At 44.3% G+C, this 17,489-nt stretch overlaps 1 protein-coding gene across 1 annotated transcript; it reads left to right on the top strand.

Annotated features, from left to right (window-relative positions):
* Positions 1–604: 604 nt before the first annotated feature.
* CCND1 (cyclin D1) lies at positions 605–17,225 on the top strand. Its single transcript, XM_058027030.1, has 5 exons — positions 605–917; positions 2,613–2,828; positions 3,256–3,415; positions 8,509–8,657; positions 13,686–17,225. Exons 1-5 carry the CDS (start codon positions 720–722, stop codon positions 13,839–13,841), a joined length of 879 nt encoding a protein of 292 aa, XP_057883013.1. The 5' UTR covers positions 605–719; the 3' UTR covers positions 13,842–17,225.
* Positions 17,226–17,489: the final 264 nt, after the last annotated feature.

Genomic DNA, 17,489 nt, shown 5'->3' with positions numbered 1-17,489 from the left:
CAAAGAGGAGTCGGCGTTCAGGCTGGGAGTGCACCTTTTTAAAGGACAGCACGGCAGCTTCGTGCCAGTGACAGCACTAATAATAATAATAATAATAATAATAATAATAATAATAATAATAATAATAATAATAATAATATTGATAGCAAACAGCGAGGCACTGGTGCTGCTCCACTCTGCTCCCCTCCCTGGCGCCCCCGTAAAATAATACAAAGTCTCCTTGCATTTCTCTCCCTGATGTCTGTGTGTGGCCTTAGCCCCATTCATCATTTGGCTCCCAGTGCAGAACTTGCTCCATTTTTAAAATTATGCATGATCCACTGAAGAGACAATTTGGGTTTCCCCCACTTCTGCCTTGCCCTTGAAGAAAGCGAGCCCTTGTCTCATTTGCATTAAAACCCTGCTCTCTATAAGCTAAGCAAAGGGGAAGGACTTGAAGCCTATGGGATGGCTTTAGGGCTCTGCCCCTTGCTTTTGGCTCTCTCCCTCTTTCTCATTCTCTCTCGTGCTTTGATCTCTGCTTAACAACAGTAACGTCACAGAGACTACACCAGGAGAGTTTTGTTGGAAGTTAGAAAGTTTTTCAGCCTCCAGAGGGCTGTAGCGGCAGTAGCAGAAGCAGCATCCAAGGGACTCCTGGAAGGGGAAGAGAGAGAGAGCGAGCGAGCGACTGACTCAGTCCTGCTGCAGAGAACTGACTCGAGGCGACGAAGGCAGACATGGAACATCAGCTGCTGTGCTGCGAGGTGGAGACCATCCGACGAGCCTACCTGGATGCCAGCCTCCTCAATGACAGGGTGCTGCAGACAATGCTCAAGGCGGAGGAGACCTGCTCGCCCTCCGTCTCCTACTTCAAGTGCGTGCAGAAAGAAATCTTGCCATATATGAGGAAAATAGTTGCCACTTGGATGCTGGAGGTTTGTATCTTTCGGCGACTTTTTTTCCTTGCAACCTCCGGCCACCGAAACGAATTAAGCCGGGGGAGCCGCTGCCCCATCTCCCGGCCCCCCTGCCTTTCCCCCGGGATCGCTTTCCCGGCTCGGCACACGTTGCCTGCCCTCGGAGACGCCCGCGTGGAGCGAGGGGACGCGGCCCGAGGTGGCGGCGGCCGCCGGCTCCGCGTCCCCGCTGCGGCCGCCGGGTCCCGGCGCTGAGAGGCGGCGGATGAGCCCCCCCCCGATCCCTGCCCGGTGCCCCCGGGGCTCGGGGGCTGCCCGGCGCCTTTCCCGGCCGTCGGGGCTCGGCGGAGCCGGGGCAGAGCCGGCTCGGGGCTCCCCGGGCCCGGCGGGGAGCGGCTCCGGCCCGGCCGCCGAACCCCCGGCCGCGCTGCCGGCCCCTGCTGCCAGCCCGTGTTTTCTGGGGGATTTTTATTTTAAATTAATATCCTTGTACACGTATGCAAGCGGCTGCCCGTGCCAGTATTATGCGCCATCTTTGTTCTTTTATTTGCAAAGCAAAAAGTGTTTATTAATCGGGAGAAAAACGAAGAAAGTCCCGGGGAGCAAAGCCAAGGGTGTGTGTGTGTGTGTGTGGCGGGGGGAGCGGGGGAAGGGGCCGGGGGAGGAAGGTCGGGGGCCGGGGGACCCCGCTGGGGCTGCGGGCAGGGGGACCGGCCCGAGGGGCTCCGGCCTTTCTGGGGGGAGCTGCAGGGTGAAAGTTTCTTTGTTCAGCGTGAAGACAGGCTGGAGCTGCGGTCACCCCTCAAAGGCACGCTTGTGCTGCGGCAGCAAGCGGCAAGGTCGCCTGGGAAAACACAGTTGGAAAGGGCCCGGTCCCTGGCGAGACACGTCTGGGGGGGGTCCCAGAGGGAGCCCCAGGAGCTGGGCTACATTTTCATGCCTTTTCGGAAGCCGTGGGTGCCCGCGATGTATTTTTAATTAATTTTTGAAACCGCAGCGCCCTGCCTTGCTCAGGGAAATGTCGCGCCCGGCTGTGCTGCAGGGCGAGAGAGGGAGGCGGTGGATTTCACTTCGGGGGATCCTCCTGGAGCCCCCCAGCAGCACCAGAGGCACGGGGCTCGGTAAAGGACCCCTGCCGCTTCATTTTCAGCCTTTTTTGAGAGGTCGAATAATTTTTTAAATATTTTTAAATATTTTTTGAAAAGATGACGTCTGGGGAAATGAGGCTGGACGCCACCTTTGTGTCTCGACCGGAGGGGAATCGGCAGCACAACGGCAAATAAGATGAAAAAATAAAAGCGAAATAAATAAACCCGGGGCCGAGCCCGGCTCTGCACCCCGTTACCGACCACGGGGGTTAGCATTTTCCTCCGCTTTCCGTCTTCTTCCCTTTTTAAAAATTTGTTCTTAGGGGCTGAAAAACTGGGCACAGACCTCTTCTTCGATTACCCTCCTCCCCTTTTGCCATGAATCGCCTGCGGGTTTCTAACGCAACATTTCCCCCCACTTTGTCACTCGTGACTTTCGTTTTCTTTGATGCCTCTGCTTTTCCCATATTTATCCATTTTCCCCCAACTGCGTTTCCTCCTCGTCTCCTTCAACCTTGCCCTTCAAAGCCTGGGGGTGAGGGAGGAGGGAGGGCGAGAGCAGCGGGACAAGCCTGTCTTTCGCCTCAATTAAATTATTCTTCAACGATCTCTCTCCTTCTTGCAGGTTTGCGAGGAGCAGAAGTGCGAAGAGGAAGTTTTCCCCTTGGCTATGAATTATTTGGACAGATTTTTGTCGTTCGAACCCCTCAAGAAAAGCCGATTGCAATTGCTCGGAGCTACCTGCATGTTTGTGGCTTCAAAAATGAAGGAAACTATTCCTCTGACCGCAGAAAAACTGTGCATTTATACAGATAACTCCATTAGACCCGACGAATTACTGGTAATTTCACGTTCAGTCGCTTCAGGAATAAAAAAAAAAAAAAAATCGATGCAAAAAATTTAAGAAAAATATAAAAAAAAAAAAGCAGGGGAAAATGACGGCAACGCCGCACGTTGGGAAGCGGCGGGCGGGAGCTGCGGATGCGGCGCGGGCCGGGATGGGGCCGGGATGGGATCGGGAGCGGGAGCGGCACCGGCGGCCGGCCCGGCGCTGGGCGGCCCGCGGGCTCCCCCTGGCGGCCGCGGCGGGCGCTGCCCCGGCGCGGGGGGACCCGGTGCCGCTCCCGGCCCGGCGCTGCCGCTGCTGCTGCTGCCGAGCCCCGGCACCACCGTGTGCGAGCGGCTCTAACCACGCTCCCCCCACCCCACCCCCTGCTCCTTCCGCTTCTCTCCTTCCCCCTTCCCGTCCCTCTCTCTTCTCTTTGCAGCAAATGGAGCTGCTGCTGGTGAATAAGCTGAAATGGAATCTGGCCGCAATGACGCCCCACGATTTCATTGAACATTTCCTCACTAAAATGCCTCTGGCAGAGGACACCAAGCAGATCATCCGTAAACATGCTCAGACTTTTGTGGCTCTGTGCGCTACAGGTATGAGCCCTGCACGTTGCGCAAAGCGCGTTGCTCCCCGACACCATGCGCCCACCCCCTGGCTTGTAAAGCTTCCCATAGCTGTTGGTCTCAGAGCTGCGGGGAGGTAGTTTAAGCCCCGATTATTGCCCCTTGTTTGCAGAAGGTGGATTACCTTGCCAGAGGTAAGTATTTTTTATTTTCAGAAGATATTTCGCCTCTGAGTCGGAGTTTTGTGTGAATATCAGGGAGGGGGACCCCCCATCACTGTCTGTAGCTCAGCACGGTGTGATTTCATGATTTCATGATTTCCTCGCCTCCCCACACTGGGTTTATGTGGGTGCTGCAAAAGGCTCACTGCCCGTGCAGGGAATCCCTCCCTGTGTGGATTCATTCTCTAGGATGAGGCAGAGGGAGATTTTGCCTGTGAATGGCACTGCGTGGGGGTTTTAAACCTTCCCTCTTCAAGCTGCCTCTTCCCCCCTCCCTTCCGTCCTCGGTGGCCGGTGGATTGGAGGAGGGCCACGCGGCACGGAGGCTTTTCCTGGCACAGGACCGAGCCGCTGCCATCTGCACCCTCGTGACCACGTGCTGTGCTGGAGCCATGAGCAGGGCCAGCCTCCAAAGACGCCCAGGAGCCGTGGTATCCACGCTCCAAAACCTCGGCGGGACGGACGCGCGCGGCCGGTGGCACCCGCTAGTGCCGTCTGGCTTGTTCTCCAGAGGTTGGATTTGGTGTGAAAAAAGTGGAAGGAAGATGGCAGGAGCTCAGAAGGAACAAAAAAAAAAAAAAACCCCACAAAGTTTAAAAAAAAAAAAAAAAAGTTTTATTTCACAGAACCAGCCCCGCTGCGAGGCCTTAAAGGTAGAACGACCAAGCCATAAAAGAGAAGTTTATAAACAGTGGCGTTGCTCTTCATCTTGGGCCTAAAATCAGCGTAAGGGGCAGCTCATAGGTGAGGTTGCCTGGAGTAATGCTTGGTGCTGGGAGCGCCACAACCTTCAAACCACCAGCAGGAACGTTTTGGGAAAGTCCAGTGTTGTCCCTCCATGCCAGGTTCTGCCAGATCCGAGGCTGCTGCGACTCTGGAGGCATGATTTGCTAAGTTTGGAGCTAAAAAGAACGGCCACCCGGGCTCCCCTTTGGATGTGGGGATGTTTAACCTAGGTTGTTGTGTTGGCAATGACAGGGATGAAAGCAAGAGTAGTTCAAAGGTTGGAGACTTGCTAAGAGTCCAGTACTTTGATCTACTGTCGGTGTTGTTATGTTTCTTTTAGGAAGCACATCCAGAGCCTTTATTTAACACTGCTGCACACCACAGCTGGAGAATGGATCAGTAAATGAGAACCATGTTCTGGGAGTTTTACTGAGCTTTTAAAAAAACCAGTGCTGAGCTCACCAGTTGGGGCCCTCTGCAGCTCCCTACTGGAGCTGGGAATATTGCCTGGGGAAGGAGCACTCAGGAAGGCTGCCACTAGGCTCTGTGTTTTTATTGTTATTTTTGGATGTCAGGCCTTTCTCTACCTTTTTGCTTTTCTCATGACTTCTTTGTTGGCTAGTGAAGATCACATGTGGCTTAAGCAGCATCTGGACTTTGCTTTGCTGTTGCTGGGTCGTGCTGCATTTCCCCTTGCCAAAATGAACCTAGATGGACTGCAAATGCCTTGTGCTGCCTGGATGCTGTGGGGCCCGATCCAAAGTCCACTGGGGACACTGACAGCTCGTTTAAGTGGCCTCAGGGGCAAGTGCAGTCTCTCCTCTGCCTGTGTCCTCTTCTGTAAAGGAGGTTCTCCTGTGAAGACACTGCAAAATAATGCTTGCTTAGAAAACAAACCCTTGGCCAGTTGGCTTACCAAGGTGAAGCCTGTGGAAGAGTTTGTAGATGAGTGTGTATGTGTTTGCTCCAGAAAAAGAATGTTACACTGCAAGGTGAAGTTGAGGGGAATTCCTCCTAGGCTCCCCCTCCAGTTGTCTGGTTAGTAGAAGCAGAAGTGGATTTGTTCGATTTGGTTTGGTTTTGAAAAATCCATTTTCACCAAAGGATGCCTTTGTGCTGTGGTAGGTTTGGGAGAAAAAGCGAAAAAGAAAGAAAAAAAGAAAAGAGAAAAGAAAAAAAAAATTACCAGGGCTTGTTTGAAGTTAACACATAATTGAGCTTAATGAATGGGACTTTGGCATGGCAGAGCAAGGCAGGGAGAGCTCAAAAGGAAGCAGGCCTCTTTTGGCCCAAGTTAAGACCGGTGTTGAGGGAGAACTGCAGCTCTATACAAGCATAACAATGAATAGCAACAAATATTGGAGCTTCAGCATTTCATTATGTTCCTCTGGTTATCAAAACATACCAGGCTCATTATTATTATTATTATTATTATTATTATTATTATTATTATTATTATTATTGCTGTTATTATTGCTATTGCTTTGGTCCTCTCCAAAGGAGAAAGAAAGATCTCCCTTTGAAATGAGCATGTTACAATTCTCCCATTCTCTGGCCTTTATAAAATTGGAAGTCTCAAGGTATGTGACCAGTTGGAACCTGTTGCATCTTGCAGCAAGTGATTTATGTTCACAGTTTTGATTTGCCTCAATGAAAAGATTTTCATTCATAGCCCCCAGCTCTCCAGACGGATGGAATTGCTGCTCCATTTAAAAAGGAAAAGGGGTGACTCGCCTTGTTAGGAATTTTTTTTTAAAGCGCTGCAGCGCCTATATGCCTGCTTTGTCCTCCCTTCAGGGTGGCTGGCATTCTTCTCTCTCCTCCCCCTCCTCTCTCTCTCCCTCTCTCTCTTTTTAACAACGCTGAAGTTGTTTATTCTTTTTGGATGAAGTCTCAGATAGGCTACTGGGGATGTGTGCTTCAATTGATGGGGCCCCCTACCCCATTGTGGCTGTGTCAGGTCTAATTCATCTCACCGAAGCCCCCTTGTTCCTGAGTGCTCAATAGCGCAAGATGAGGCGATGGAGGCTGACAATGATGCCACACTCTTCACTTGGGGGCATCCAATTACAGGCGAGAGGGGCCCCCTGATTAATATGCTGAAATTAGTGGCCTCTGCCACAAATAATTCCTTGTTGAGTTGCAACAAAAAGGCAGTCCATGCTGCTTGTCTGGAGTGGTTATAGGGACAGACACAAACTGGTCATTTAAACTTCATTATCACTTTTCCACCTTGGAAAGAATGAGGGTGTGACTACGAATTCATGTTCTTGTTTACTGCTCCATTTAAAAGAAGAACACAAATATTAATCCCAAACATGATCCTGTCAGGACAGGCTCATTACAGTGACACATTTTGGTCATGTCCCATTTGTGGAGCATCGTAAACAGTGTCGGGAAGGCACTGCCACTCTATCCCTCTGAGCAACCCCATCCTGGGGGGATCCCTGCTGGGAATCCCCCATTTCCAAAGTCCACCTGCAGTTCTGTGTCACTATTTCAGTTCAGGGCTGGCTTTGGAATGGCAGAGCTTTTAGGAGTTCTTTTGGGAATGACAGCAGCATGCTAGAAGGTGGATGTGTTTACATCTGCCTGGAAACAGGCAGGTTAGGAAAAAGGGGCAAGCCAAATTTATTTTGATGTGTTTATTTTAACATAAACGAGATGACTTTAGCTCAGGCTTGCCTTTTCGCTGGCAGTGCATCCCCAAAGCTTGGCCAGAATTTCGTGTATCAGTTCAGTTTTGGAGGTTTGCAGGATGCTGGGCCAAATGCCCCTTTGAAGGTGGGTATTGGTCAAGGCCACAGTGGAGTGTCAGAGGTGTCTGAATAAACAGATTCAGAGCCAGGACTTCCATGGAGTCCTGAAGGCTTTAGTTCCACTGGTAAAACATTTACACAAAAGTTATTTTATCATAATAAAGGAGATGCATGATTTAATACTTAAACAGTTCCACTGAGCCCTCTAAGCTGTCCATTCCTTTGATTTCATTCAGGGCTTTGACAGATGGTTTATATTTTTCCAACCCAGAGGAAGTTGTGTTCTGATAAAAGCTGAAGGAATGTATCTCAGGTTCTGGTGTACATTGCAGTGTTTCCCTTTCTCCCTCACAAAACTGGACCTTGACTTGTGCCACTTGCTTCCTTTGATCCTGATTCTCCTCCAAGGTGTTCACTGCCACAGATCAAATGCATTCCTGCTCAGCAGAAAAGAGTCTTATCATTAAAATGTAGACTATTATTATTATTAAAAAAAAAAAAACAAACTAGAAAAACCCAAACCAAATCAAACAAACCCAAAGGCAAAACATGCTAAATGGCAGAGATAGCCCCTTAAGGGATCCTGGGAGTGGCTTTGTGGAGAGACCTACAGCAATGCAGTCTGGAAGGGGGCCCAGCCTCTTGTCAGCATGGTGTCACATCAGAATGTAACTGATTGTCCGCCAATTCTTGGGACCCCCGTCACTTAGTTATGCCACATTTACATTAAATCCCTGTTGCCAGGATGGATGGCAGCCACTGACAAGAGACTAGGTTGAGACAAAGCATTTTTAAGATGAAACCTTAATTTAAATATGGATTATCTGCCTCCTGACAGGGTTAAGCAGTCTTTCTCTTTTCTTTCTTTTTGTTGATGTTGTTGTTCATTAAAGCAATATTCCTTTGTGTGTTAGAGCAAAAGTTTCTGCATTAAAGGGGCCCAGGACTCGTTGTTAGAGTGCACCTTGGGTCTGACCATGCAAAACACTGCAGGATGTGAACAGGTTTTCTCAGATGTGCAGTGCCATTGACCCCCCATGGCATTATTCACAGGAGCAAAGCATTTAAACCTGGACAAATGGGGGCCCTGCTTATGATAAAAGTGCCTCCGAGTGATGAATGGCCTCCCAGGCCCAGTGCTAGGAAGGGCCACTCTCTGCAGAGCAGTTGCTCATGTGGATAAGTGTTTGCAGGTTTGGACCTGTAAGAGTTTTACAGCAGGAGGCACCTTTCTGCTCACCGTTCTCACTGCCTTTTTGGATGCAATAGTTGGCAGCTGAAAGCCATGCTGGTACAAAGAGTGTATGTGTATGGACAGGCTTCTCCTAAAGCAATCATTTCAGTCTTCTTTTTTTTCTCTCTTTTTTTTTCTTTTTTTTTATTTTTTTTTTTTTGTTTCTCTCCTTTCTTCATACAGATATTAAATTTATTTCAAACCCACCCTCCATGATCGCAGCTGGCAGCGTGGTAGCAGCTGTGCAAGGCCTGCATCTGGGGAACACTAACACTTTCCTCTCCTATCAATGCCTCACACATTTCCTATCACAAGTTATCAAATGTGACCCGGTAAGTGACTCTTCCTCTCGGTTGATCTCCTGCATTAAGGGTTTTTTAAGAATGAATGCCTGCTTGCTGCATGGGAGCTAATCTGACAGTAAATCTTGGGAGAGGTCAAGCCTCAGAGTGGGGGTTCTCAATGTGTTCTCTTGCTTGTTTGGCTGTTGTGATGCCCACTGTGATAATCTGTGATGCCCAGTTGTTAATGGCACATCCAGCTCTGGTGTTTGGGACAGGAGGAAGCCCTGCCCCAATTTAGGATGTGTTTGGCTGGGAGTAATTAAACCAGAAGCCCCTGTAAAACAAAACTTGGGGAATAAGACCAGGAAACAGTTTGCTGAGACCTCGTGGTAACTCTGACCTTATCTTTGACCATTCTTGAGGCCTTTTATTGTGCCAAGTGGTGTGAAAAAGCTCTTCTTAAAAGAGTTCTAATGATCTAATTTGGTTTATTACGTGCTGGACCTTCACAGTAGCTGGTATTGAATTCCTTTTTGGAATGAGTGCTTGTCCCACGACTTTCTGACAAGGTAGATGGTCCTCACAGGACCCTTCATTTTGCTCTGCAGCTTCCAGGAGATGCACATCAGTAACTAGTGAGCAATAAACCTTTCATGAGTGAATGGGCCAGGAAGGGAGCCTACAAGGAAGACCTAAAGTCAATGATCCATGTCATAATGGTGTGTGAAGTTGGGGCAGAGTTGAGCTTTGTTTTGTAACAATGTGGAAGACCAATAAATGGATGCTTTAAAAAGATTCTTGTGAGGTCTCCAAGAGCTGGACAATGAGTCAAATAAAGACAACTCTGTGGTTAGGAGCAGAATCTTGGAGATGCTGTTAAATTATTTTACATGTTAATAATTTAAATGCATAGAAAAATGTCCCAGTCCATCCACTGCAAAACTGGGTTTCTGTAATTGGGCTTTGTTGATGGGATTGAGCAATTTCATTGCAATTAATTATTCTCAAATGAATATTTTACTTTATATAGACTGTGTGAAACAATTGTTGTAAATGCAGTATCTCAGCTTGTAATTTTATGTTATCACCTGAACGGTGCCTCAGTATTGAGCACGTTCTTTTTGCCACTTACCTCACTGCAGCTGAAGTAATGCAGTGTGGAAGTGTTAAATGCCCTAAGCACCTGAAATGCTGAATTCTCTAAGAAATGCTGAACTAATGGGCTGCTCAGTTTGGTACGCACGTGTGGTGCTTTTAGTCAGTTTGTGAACAATGCAGATAATTCCAGTGTGTGGTTGGCCTCTGTCCAGGGTGAGATGTTTGAAGCAGGTACTGAGGGAAAATGCTTGCTGTCTGTCCAGGCAGCATCTTGATTCAAGCAAGATGATTTAACCATTCCTGATACTGGGCACTGAAGTGGATTCTCTCACATCATGCAGAACAACTGCCTGTCCTTATGTGACTTGACTTAGTTGATGACAGAGCTCTTGAAAAAGAAAACAAAGTTGCTTTAGGAAGAAAAGAGAATTTTTAAAAATGATTTCATTTTAATTGTCCTGAGTCATTGCAAGGCCACAATCTGACCTGGACTTGGTTGACAGCTTGAAAAGGGAGTACCTCCCCTCCAGCTTCCAGTGTTAAATATATTCAAGTGTTAGGTAGAAATAAGGATTTTTGTATGGATTGCTACATAAAATTAGCATCACAAAGTTCTGTGTATGCACAGGTATATTGTTGTGTTTGGAATGGAATAAGGGAACAACAACTTCCACTGCAGCTGTTCTGGGAGAGGAATCTGCTTGGTTTCGTACAGAGCATGATTCCCCTGCAGGGAGACGTTGCCAAATACCTGTCTGTGTGACCCATGGTATCAAATGCCATTCCTGCTATCCCATTTCACTAGGATTTGTATGGAACCAGTGATGGTCCCCCTTGTCAGGGAACAGGTTTTATGTTGGATAGTCTTGGAATGTTAAGAGCAGGGCTGGTGTTCCCCCTGATGATCTGTTAGCTGGAGCACAGGTCTGTTGGATTTCAGGTTACATAATTACACTTTTTTACCTTCAGTCTCAAAGAGAGCTGAATCTAAAATAGAATGAATAAATGAATATCACCTGATTGGAATTCCTTTATGGTTCATGTTTATGTGTTGGTAGGAGTCCAATTTCCCATTTTGCCTTTGATCAGGGGTAATTAGAAGTCAGATAATCACAATTAGAAGTCTTGGGCTGTCTTCCATCATTCTATTCTTGACCCCATCACCCAAACAGATGGAATTTTACCTGACATTCATTTCCAGGCCAGAAATTTGCTGAACTAGATTAGATTGGGTCTCCATGCTGTCTGTTCGTGCACTGGAATTTGCCTCCTGCCTGCCCCTTCTCAGAGGCACCTTCAAACATGTGCTTGTTATCCACAATGGGTCAGGCAGGAACAAAGGATTTCCAGGCAGTTCCTTTTTTGTTGTTGTTTGTTTCCTTTACTGTGTGACCCTGGAGCCTGATCATGTCCACTGTGTCTTAAAGGTATTTGACCACATCAGTTAAGCTAGCAAGTTCTTTTTTTCTTTTTTTTTTTTTTTTTTTTTTTTTTTTTACTGAGGAGCTTAATTAATCCAGGAAGGGTTTATGACCTTGAACAAACTGTGGGCATTGAAAATTTGGGTAGTGAAGCAGAAAAGTTGTTGGGAGAAGTTATCAGAGTAATGCACAAGTTTTGTATTTGCTTTTCAGTGTTGGGAAGTACTGAGAATGAAAACAGCTTTGGTGAGGTCGTTCACAGTGAATTTTATGTTTTGCAGTTGTTTTTTTGCTAACTCTAATGCATTCCTACAGGCAAACTATTTATCTAATAGCCATGTTAATAAGACATGGACAAAATGCCTTAAAGAGTAAAAAAAAAGTTTTCATTCAACTGTAACTTATGGCAGTCTGTTCATAATATATTGTAAAGATTGTTTAAAAAAAAAAAACAGTTACAGCATGCTTCACTCTGAGAATTTTAAATGAAAAAAAAAATCTCTGGACAAAAAGTACCTTTAAATTACATAGTCCTATGTAATTATTCATAACTGGACTCCAGAGGGAGAAGAATAGGTATTTATAGAAATTCTTTTGAATGGTTTTAGTTTTCAGAGCTCAAACACGATATATGCAAATGGTCAGGACTAAAAAAAATCCCCACAAAGTTCCCATCAAAACTCACCATGAAATGTACTCCCACCTGAAAAAAAACCCCTAAAACAAAACCCAAGACGATTCATTCTGCTCTGAAAAGTTAAAATGCTTTCCGTTTGGGCCACTGAACGTGCTAAAAGAGAATTATCCCCAGAGGTGGCTTTGTAAAGCCAGGATCACCTAAAGCTGGTGTGGACTCTTTTACTGTGCCTGTGGTCCAAGGGGGAGCCTTACAGTCAGGATTGATCCATCATATCTGGAGGAGGGCTGGGTGCAGGGACTTCATAGAGACCTTATTGTGGAGGCCAGAGGTATGCAGGAGCCAAAGGCATGATGATGACTTTAGGATATGAGGCGTTTCTTTTTGTCATTTAAAACGCTGTGTGTCTCTGTCAAGAGGAAATATTACACTAGGCTTTAAACCAGGAAAGGTCATAGGTTATGTGTTTTCAGTGAGCTGTAACTGATGGTCTGATCTGCTTAGAGGTAGGATTAACCTCCCTCTCTCTCAGAAAGGACTTGCAGAGAATTGTTTGCTTGGGTTTCTAATCTTATTTTACCCCAAATGCCATGTGCCCTTATTGGTGGCAGAGGAGATTCTTGTGGTAGTGAAATCAGTGAAAAGCTGGTAGATCACACAAGAAGCCTCTGAATGAAGGCAGAATTGAAACTGGGAAATAAAGAAAACAGCAGGCAGGTCACCCTCTCAGGAAAACAACATTCATTCTCAGTCATGCACATCCTAACACTTTTGACGGCAATTTATCATGGAAGACTGGGTTCACCGCAAGGGCTAACACATGTCATAGGTTAAATCAGAAAAGGCAATGCTGAAAGGAAACTTCAAAGTCCTTCATGCACAGAGTTCGAGATGTTGGGGGGAAAAGCTTACCGTGTTTGTTATAAAGATAAGGGTAAACAGCACACTGGATGAGTTTTGGCAAAATGCTGAGGGATTGTTTGGGCTGTTTAGGGCACCATTTCTCTGCCTCTGCAGTGGGTGTGCAGGGCTCCACAGCCTGCAGGAAGCTGTGCAGGTTGAGCTAAAAGGCCTTCTCCAATTCTGCTGGCTGGGAATCTGATATCTCTCCTCATGGTGTGGCATAATGCCTGGGGGAAGTTGCCTTTCCCCACCACAGACAGGACCTTCCTTAGTTCTTTGCAGTTTTTTAATTCCCAGCGAGGCCTGTGCAGCCTCCTGAACCCTCAGGAGGAGTGTGTGCACATCCAGCTTGGAGAATGCGCTTTGGAAGTGAGGGGGAAATGTCTCACAAGCGGAAATGAGAGGAAAATGTCTCACCCTGGCTGAGATTTCCAGGTGGATGTGGTAGCTTGGATGGGCTATGTAGTGCATGGTTAGGGAGGCGCTTTGTGGTGCTCCTGAGAGACCTCTCCCTTTTGGGGTCTGGCAGTCCAGTCCAATCTCTGGAGATGCTTTCAGGGTTAGGAGTTTATCAGCTGCCCACAGCTGGACATTGCAGCAGCTGGCAGGCAATCTCAACATATAAATGGCATTTCTGTCATTGGAATTTAGCCCTGGGAGAAAAGTCAGTGCTGGTGAGCATCGCTTCTAGCAAACTCCACTGCTGAAGGGTTCCTGGGGTAAAAGCAGAAATCACAGTTGTGAGCAGTGGGCTTGTAGAGAGCTGTAAACAGCACAGGCAGAGAAGCAGCAGTGCAAGGTACAATCCGCAAAAAAACAGGCTTGCTTAGCCAGTCCTTTCACTGTCAGGTGCTTCTGCTCTTCCCACCGTCCTTTCCAGCCTGCTGCTCTCCCAGATAACCTGGTGACATTTCTCTTGCTTTGTCAAGAAACCAGTATTTTACCCTGTGATCTTTCTAAAGGACTCTTGGGTCTCTCTCTCTCTTTTTTTCCCCTTTCCATTGCACCCTCCTGCAGGATTGTTTACGAGCCTGCCAAGAACAGATTGAGTCCCTCCTGGAGTCCAGTCTACGCCAGGCACAGCAGCACAACGTATCCTCAGAAACAAAGACTGTAGAGGACGAAGCAGACCTCTCCTGCACGCCTACTGATGTGCGAGACGTGAACATTTAAAGAGGACTTCCTAAATGGATTTGCTTGGCAAGAAAAGCAGACAAAGAAAGGGCATCTGAGATGGAATCGGCGTCAGGATCTCCCCCCCAGAAACCCTTTTCTCCAGGACGTTTTTATACCAGAAGGGAAAACCAGTCTTGTTATATTTTTTTCCTCGCTCTGTCTCCCTTCCATCTGTGACTTCAAACAAACAAATAAACAAAAAATACCCCAAAAACTGTCTTAAAAAAAGAAAAAATAGTATTTGCATTACCCCCAGGGGTTTGTGCTACAAAAATAGAGGATTTTATACAATAATAATCAACTAGTTTTTATATTGAAGTGTTCTTGTCTGTATGTTGTGAAAATAGGCATTAACACACAAAATGTCTCCAGGGGAGGTATTAGATTTGATTTCTTACATATAAAACAAACCAACCAACCATTTTTAAAGTAGAAGAGGGTGTTTTTTTTTTTTTAGATAGTAAATGAAATATTCTTTTTCTTTAAAAAGCATAGCTTTAATGCAGTTCTAGGCTTTTCTGTATCTTGCTTGCTTATGCATTTAGTCACTTTATAATTCATCTGTAAATGTTTATTTTATTTCCTTAGGTTTTTTTTTATCCTCTTCACCTTATAAATGGTTAACGTAACCCATAAGTTAGTGTATATTAGTATGCAGCATTATTATATGTTAATCTTTTTTTTTTTTTTTTGTGCCTGTGGATTGCCTGTGCATTGAGGCATTTGTAGGGTTCCAGCTTAGCGTGGTTGGGAAAGGCCAATGTACTACTCATACAGGACCCTATTATAAAGAGAAACCGAAATAGTGACATAATATATTATATTTTTGTAATCTTCCTATTTTTGTAGTTACCTGTGTAAAAATGCTGTTCTGACCCCACAGATATTCAGCCTAATTATGGTCAGGTTCAATCCACAGTTCAGTCTTTTTTTTTTTTTTTTCTTTGTTTGTTTGTAATATTCTAAAACCATTCCATTCAAAGCACTTTCAGTCCATTAGATATAGGAAATACATTCTTTTATTGTGTGGGAATTTTTTTTTTTGTTTGTTTGTTATTTTTAATGGAATGGTTTGGAAATATATAAAGTGCTTGTTGGCAAACTTGGAATTGCAAAGCAAGTGCATTTAACTATGGTGTTAGAGGAGAGGTGATTCTTTTTTTCCGAAGGTTGTGTTCCAGTGAGAGAAAATTGCATTCACAAATTGCCAGGATATCTTTCTTTCCTTTTCTATAGAAAAGTTTGGAGTTTAGAATCCTTTGGTGCCAACTCATCTTTATAAATTAGGGGCCTTAAAGGTTCACATATAGGACACATAGTTTTAAGGATTATCACTAGATGTTTTTACAACTGAAGGTTTTTAAACACTAAAATATATAATTTATAGTTAAGGCTAAAAAGAATATTTATTGCAGAGGATGTTCGTAAGGCCAGTATGATTTGTAAATTAATGCAATTGCCCCTTTTGAAAAAGAAAATCTTTCTACCCTTGATGTTGCAGTTTTAACCCAGCTTATTAAAGCAAAAAAAAAGGACACGCTTCAAAGAACAAACCCAAAACCAGGCAGTCTATTTGGCCCCTTCCTATACATTTTCAAAAGCAGTCTAACCATGAAAAACGCCATAGTTAATAGATATGAAAATTGGAGTACTTGAAAGAAGATTTTATTCCAGAATATGCCCCATTTTTGGTTGGTTTTTTTTTTTTAATTTAGTACAAATAGAAAATTTGCACATCTTGGCTATGTATCGTTTTATTATTATTTTAGAAAGTAGCTGAAGGGACGTGGACATAGCTGTTGAAGTTGATGCTCGAGGAGAATGTGATGGTGAGATGTATGTGAGAAAACTGCCGCTAAGGTGTTGATTGTAAAAAAAAAAACAACAACAACAACAACAAAAAAGAACAAAAAAAGGAAAAAATGTAAAAAATTCAAAAGATAAAAAAAAGAGAAAAAGACAAAAGAAAAGGAGTGGATGCTCCGTTTTTATTGAGCTGCTATGGATAAATTCCCAGCATGGTTTGAAAAAAAATTAACATTGCTTTTCTGTATCTTTGTCATTGTGTTTTGCTGCTATTTTGTGGATCAGTTTTTTTTTTTTTTTTGTTATACAATGTCATATACTGCCATGTAATAGGTTTTAATTTTCTCATAGAAAATTATATTATTGACATCATTTTTTTGTAGATTTTTTTTATGTGATCAATTTTTACTTAATGTGATTACTGCTCTATTCCAAAAAAGGTTCCTGTTTCACAATACCTCATACTTCAGTTACCCGTGTCTAGACCAGGTTTTGATGTTCTTACAGTGCCTCATAGTTCTACTGCAAACAGAAATGCATCAAACATTGCTCTGAATGGGTCTCTGCATTAATTTAAAAACTAGCAGACATTTCAGAAGATCAATTTATGTCAAGGGTTGGGGGTTTTTTGGTTTGGTTTTTTTTTTTTTTTTTTGTTTTTTTGTTTTTTTGTTTTTTGTTATGCATTTTATAAAGCTGGATACTTTGTCTGATCTGGGGTTTATTATCATAGTAGTTTTAAGTTGTGTTACTAGCCACATTGATATATGAAAGGTGCAGTATAATATAACTCTTGTGTGCCACCTGATGTGGTTCTCCCTCAGCTAGGACACATCATTTGGTATGATAGGTTATCTTCTGGAGCTCTAAGTATTTTGTGTGTTTAATCTGTTATGATATACTAGGGTTTTTTTGTTTGTTTTGTTGTTTTTTTTTTTTTTTTTAATAATTATAGCATAATGCTAATTTAAAAAAAGCCTGTAAATCTCATAAATAAGCCAGCTAACAGAGTTGTATGCTGAAGAATAATCTAGCTGTTGCCTGTATGCTGCTAAACCAAAACAGAATTAGAACTCATTTTGAGGCAAATGCAGTTAAGATCCTACATAGTGCATAAATAAGCATTGCAATGCTACTAGCAGTCGCAGGACCCAGGAGGACTGGATACATTCTGTCCAAATTTCAGGAACATTTCTTACTGCTTACCTCATAAAACACTTCTGTTTGTGGCATCTCTGTGTCCCTGAACCAAACATGATTATTGAGTTTAGTGCTTGTTGGTTTTATTATGTGTTACACTGAGTGGTAGTGTGTACTGCAAATTTTTTTTGAAATATTGTATGTACTGAAAAAGGCCAAATCCAGATAAGTGGGTTCACGTGCCAACAGAGATGCTTTATTTGTCACGTTATTATAACAATCTGTAGTAAACAAAAGCAATTCAGATTTGTACATTTTTATATTGTACTTATTGGCATCACTGGTCTGAAATGCACATTTTCACCAACAGACCTGTAACAGACAAGTTTCCAGCAAAAAAATCTAAAGTCTAGAAATAAAATTGGTAAAACCCAACTGTTGTCGTCTTTTAATTTACATTTATCTTTAACTGCCTTGAAAATGCTGAATGGTTGTAACTCCCTGGTGCTGTGAGTAAAGCACGTGACATTTTCTAGGTTTGACACATTTGAAAAGCTGAAGACCTTTTGTTGATATTTTAGGAAACCGTGGGTGTTTCGAGCCATGGGTAGGTAACTGCCTGCCTGTCACACCAACGTGTCTTTTTAATGAAGCAAATTTTTTTTTCCCTGCCTGAAGACTTTATTTTTTTCACATTAA

This window comes from Melospiza georgiana, chromosome 6, assembly GCF_028018845.1.
Source record: "Melospiza georgiana isolate bMelGeo1 chromosome 6, bMelGeo1.pri, whole genome shotgun sequence".
In the NCBI taxonomy this organism is placed as follows: domain Eukaryota; kingdom Metazoa; phylum Chordata; class Aves; order Passeriformes; family Passerellidae; genus Melospiza; species Melospiza georgiana.
Note: the sequence above shows the minus strand (reverse complement) of the source record. Positions and strands in the feature narration are given on the sequence as shown.

What these genes read in the sequence shown, in the direction of transcription:
- CCND1 (XM_058027030.1), top strand. Translation starts at nt 720, where the DNA reads ATGGAACATCAGCTGCTGTGCTGCGAGGTGGAGACCATCCGACGAGCC. An exon ending in TTGCCACTTGGATGCTGGAG is followed by an intron (nt 918 to 2,612) that starts GTTTGTATCTTT and finishes TCCTTCTTGCAG; the next exon opens with GTTTGCGAGGAGCAGAAGTG. An exon ending in TTAGACCCGACGAATTACTG is followed by an intron (nt 2,829 to 3,255) that starts GTAATTTCACGT and finishes TTCTCTTTGCAG; the next exon opens with CAAATGGAGCTGCTGCTGGT.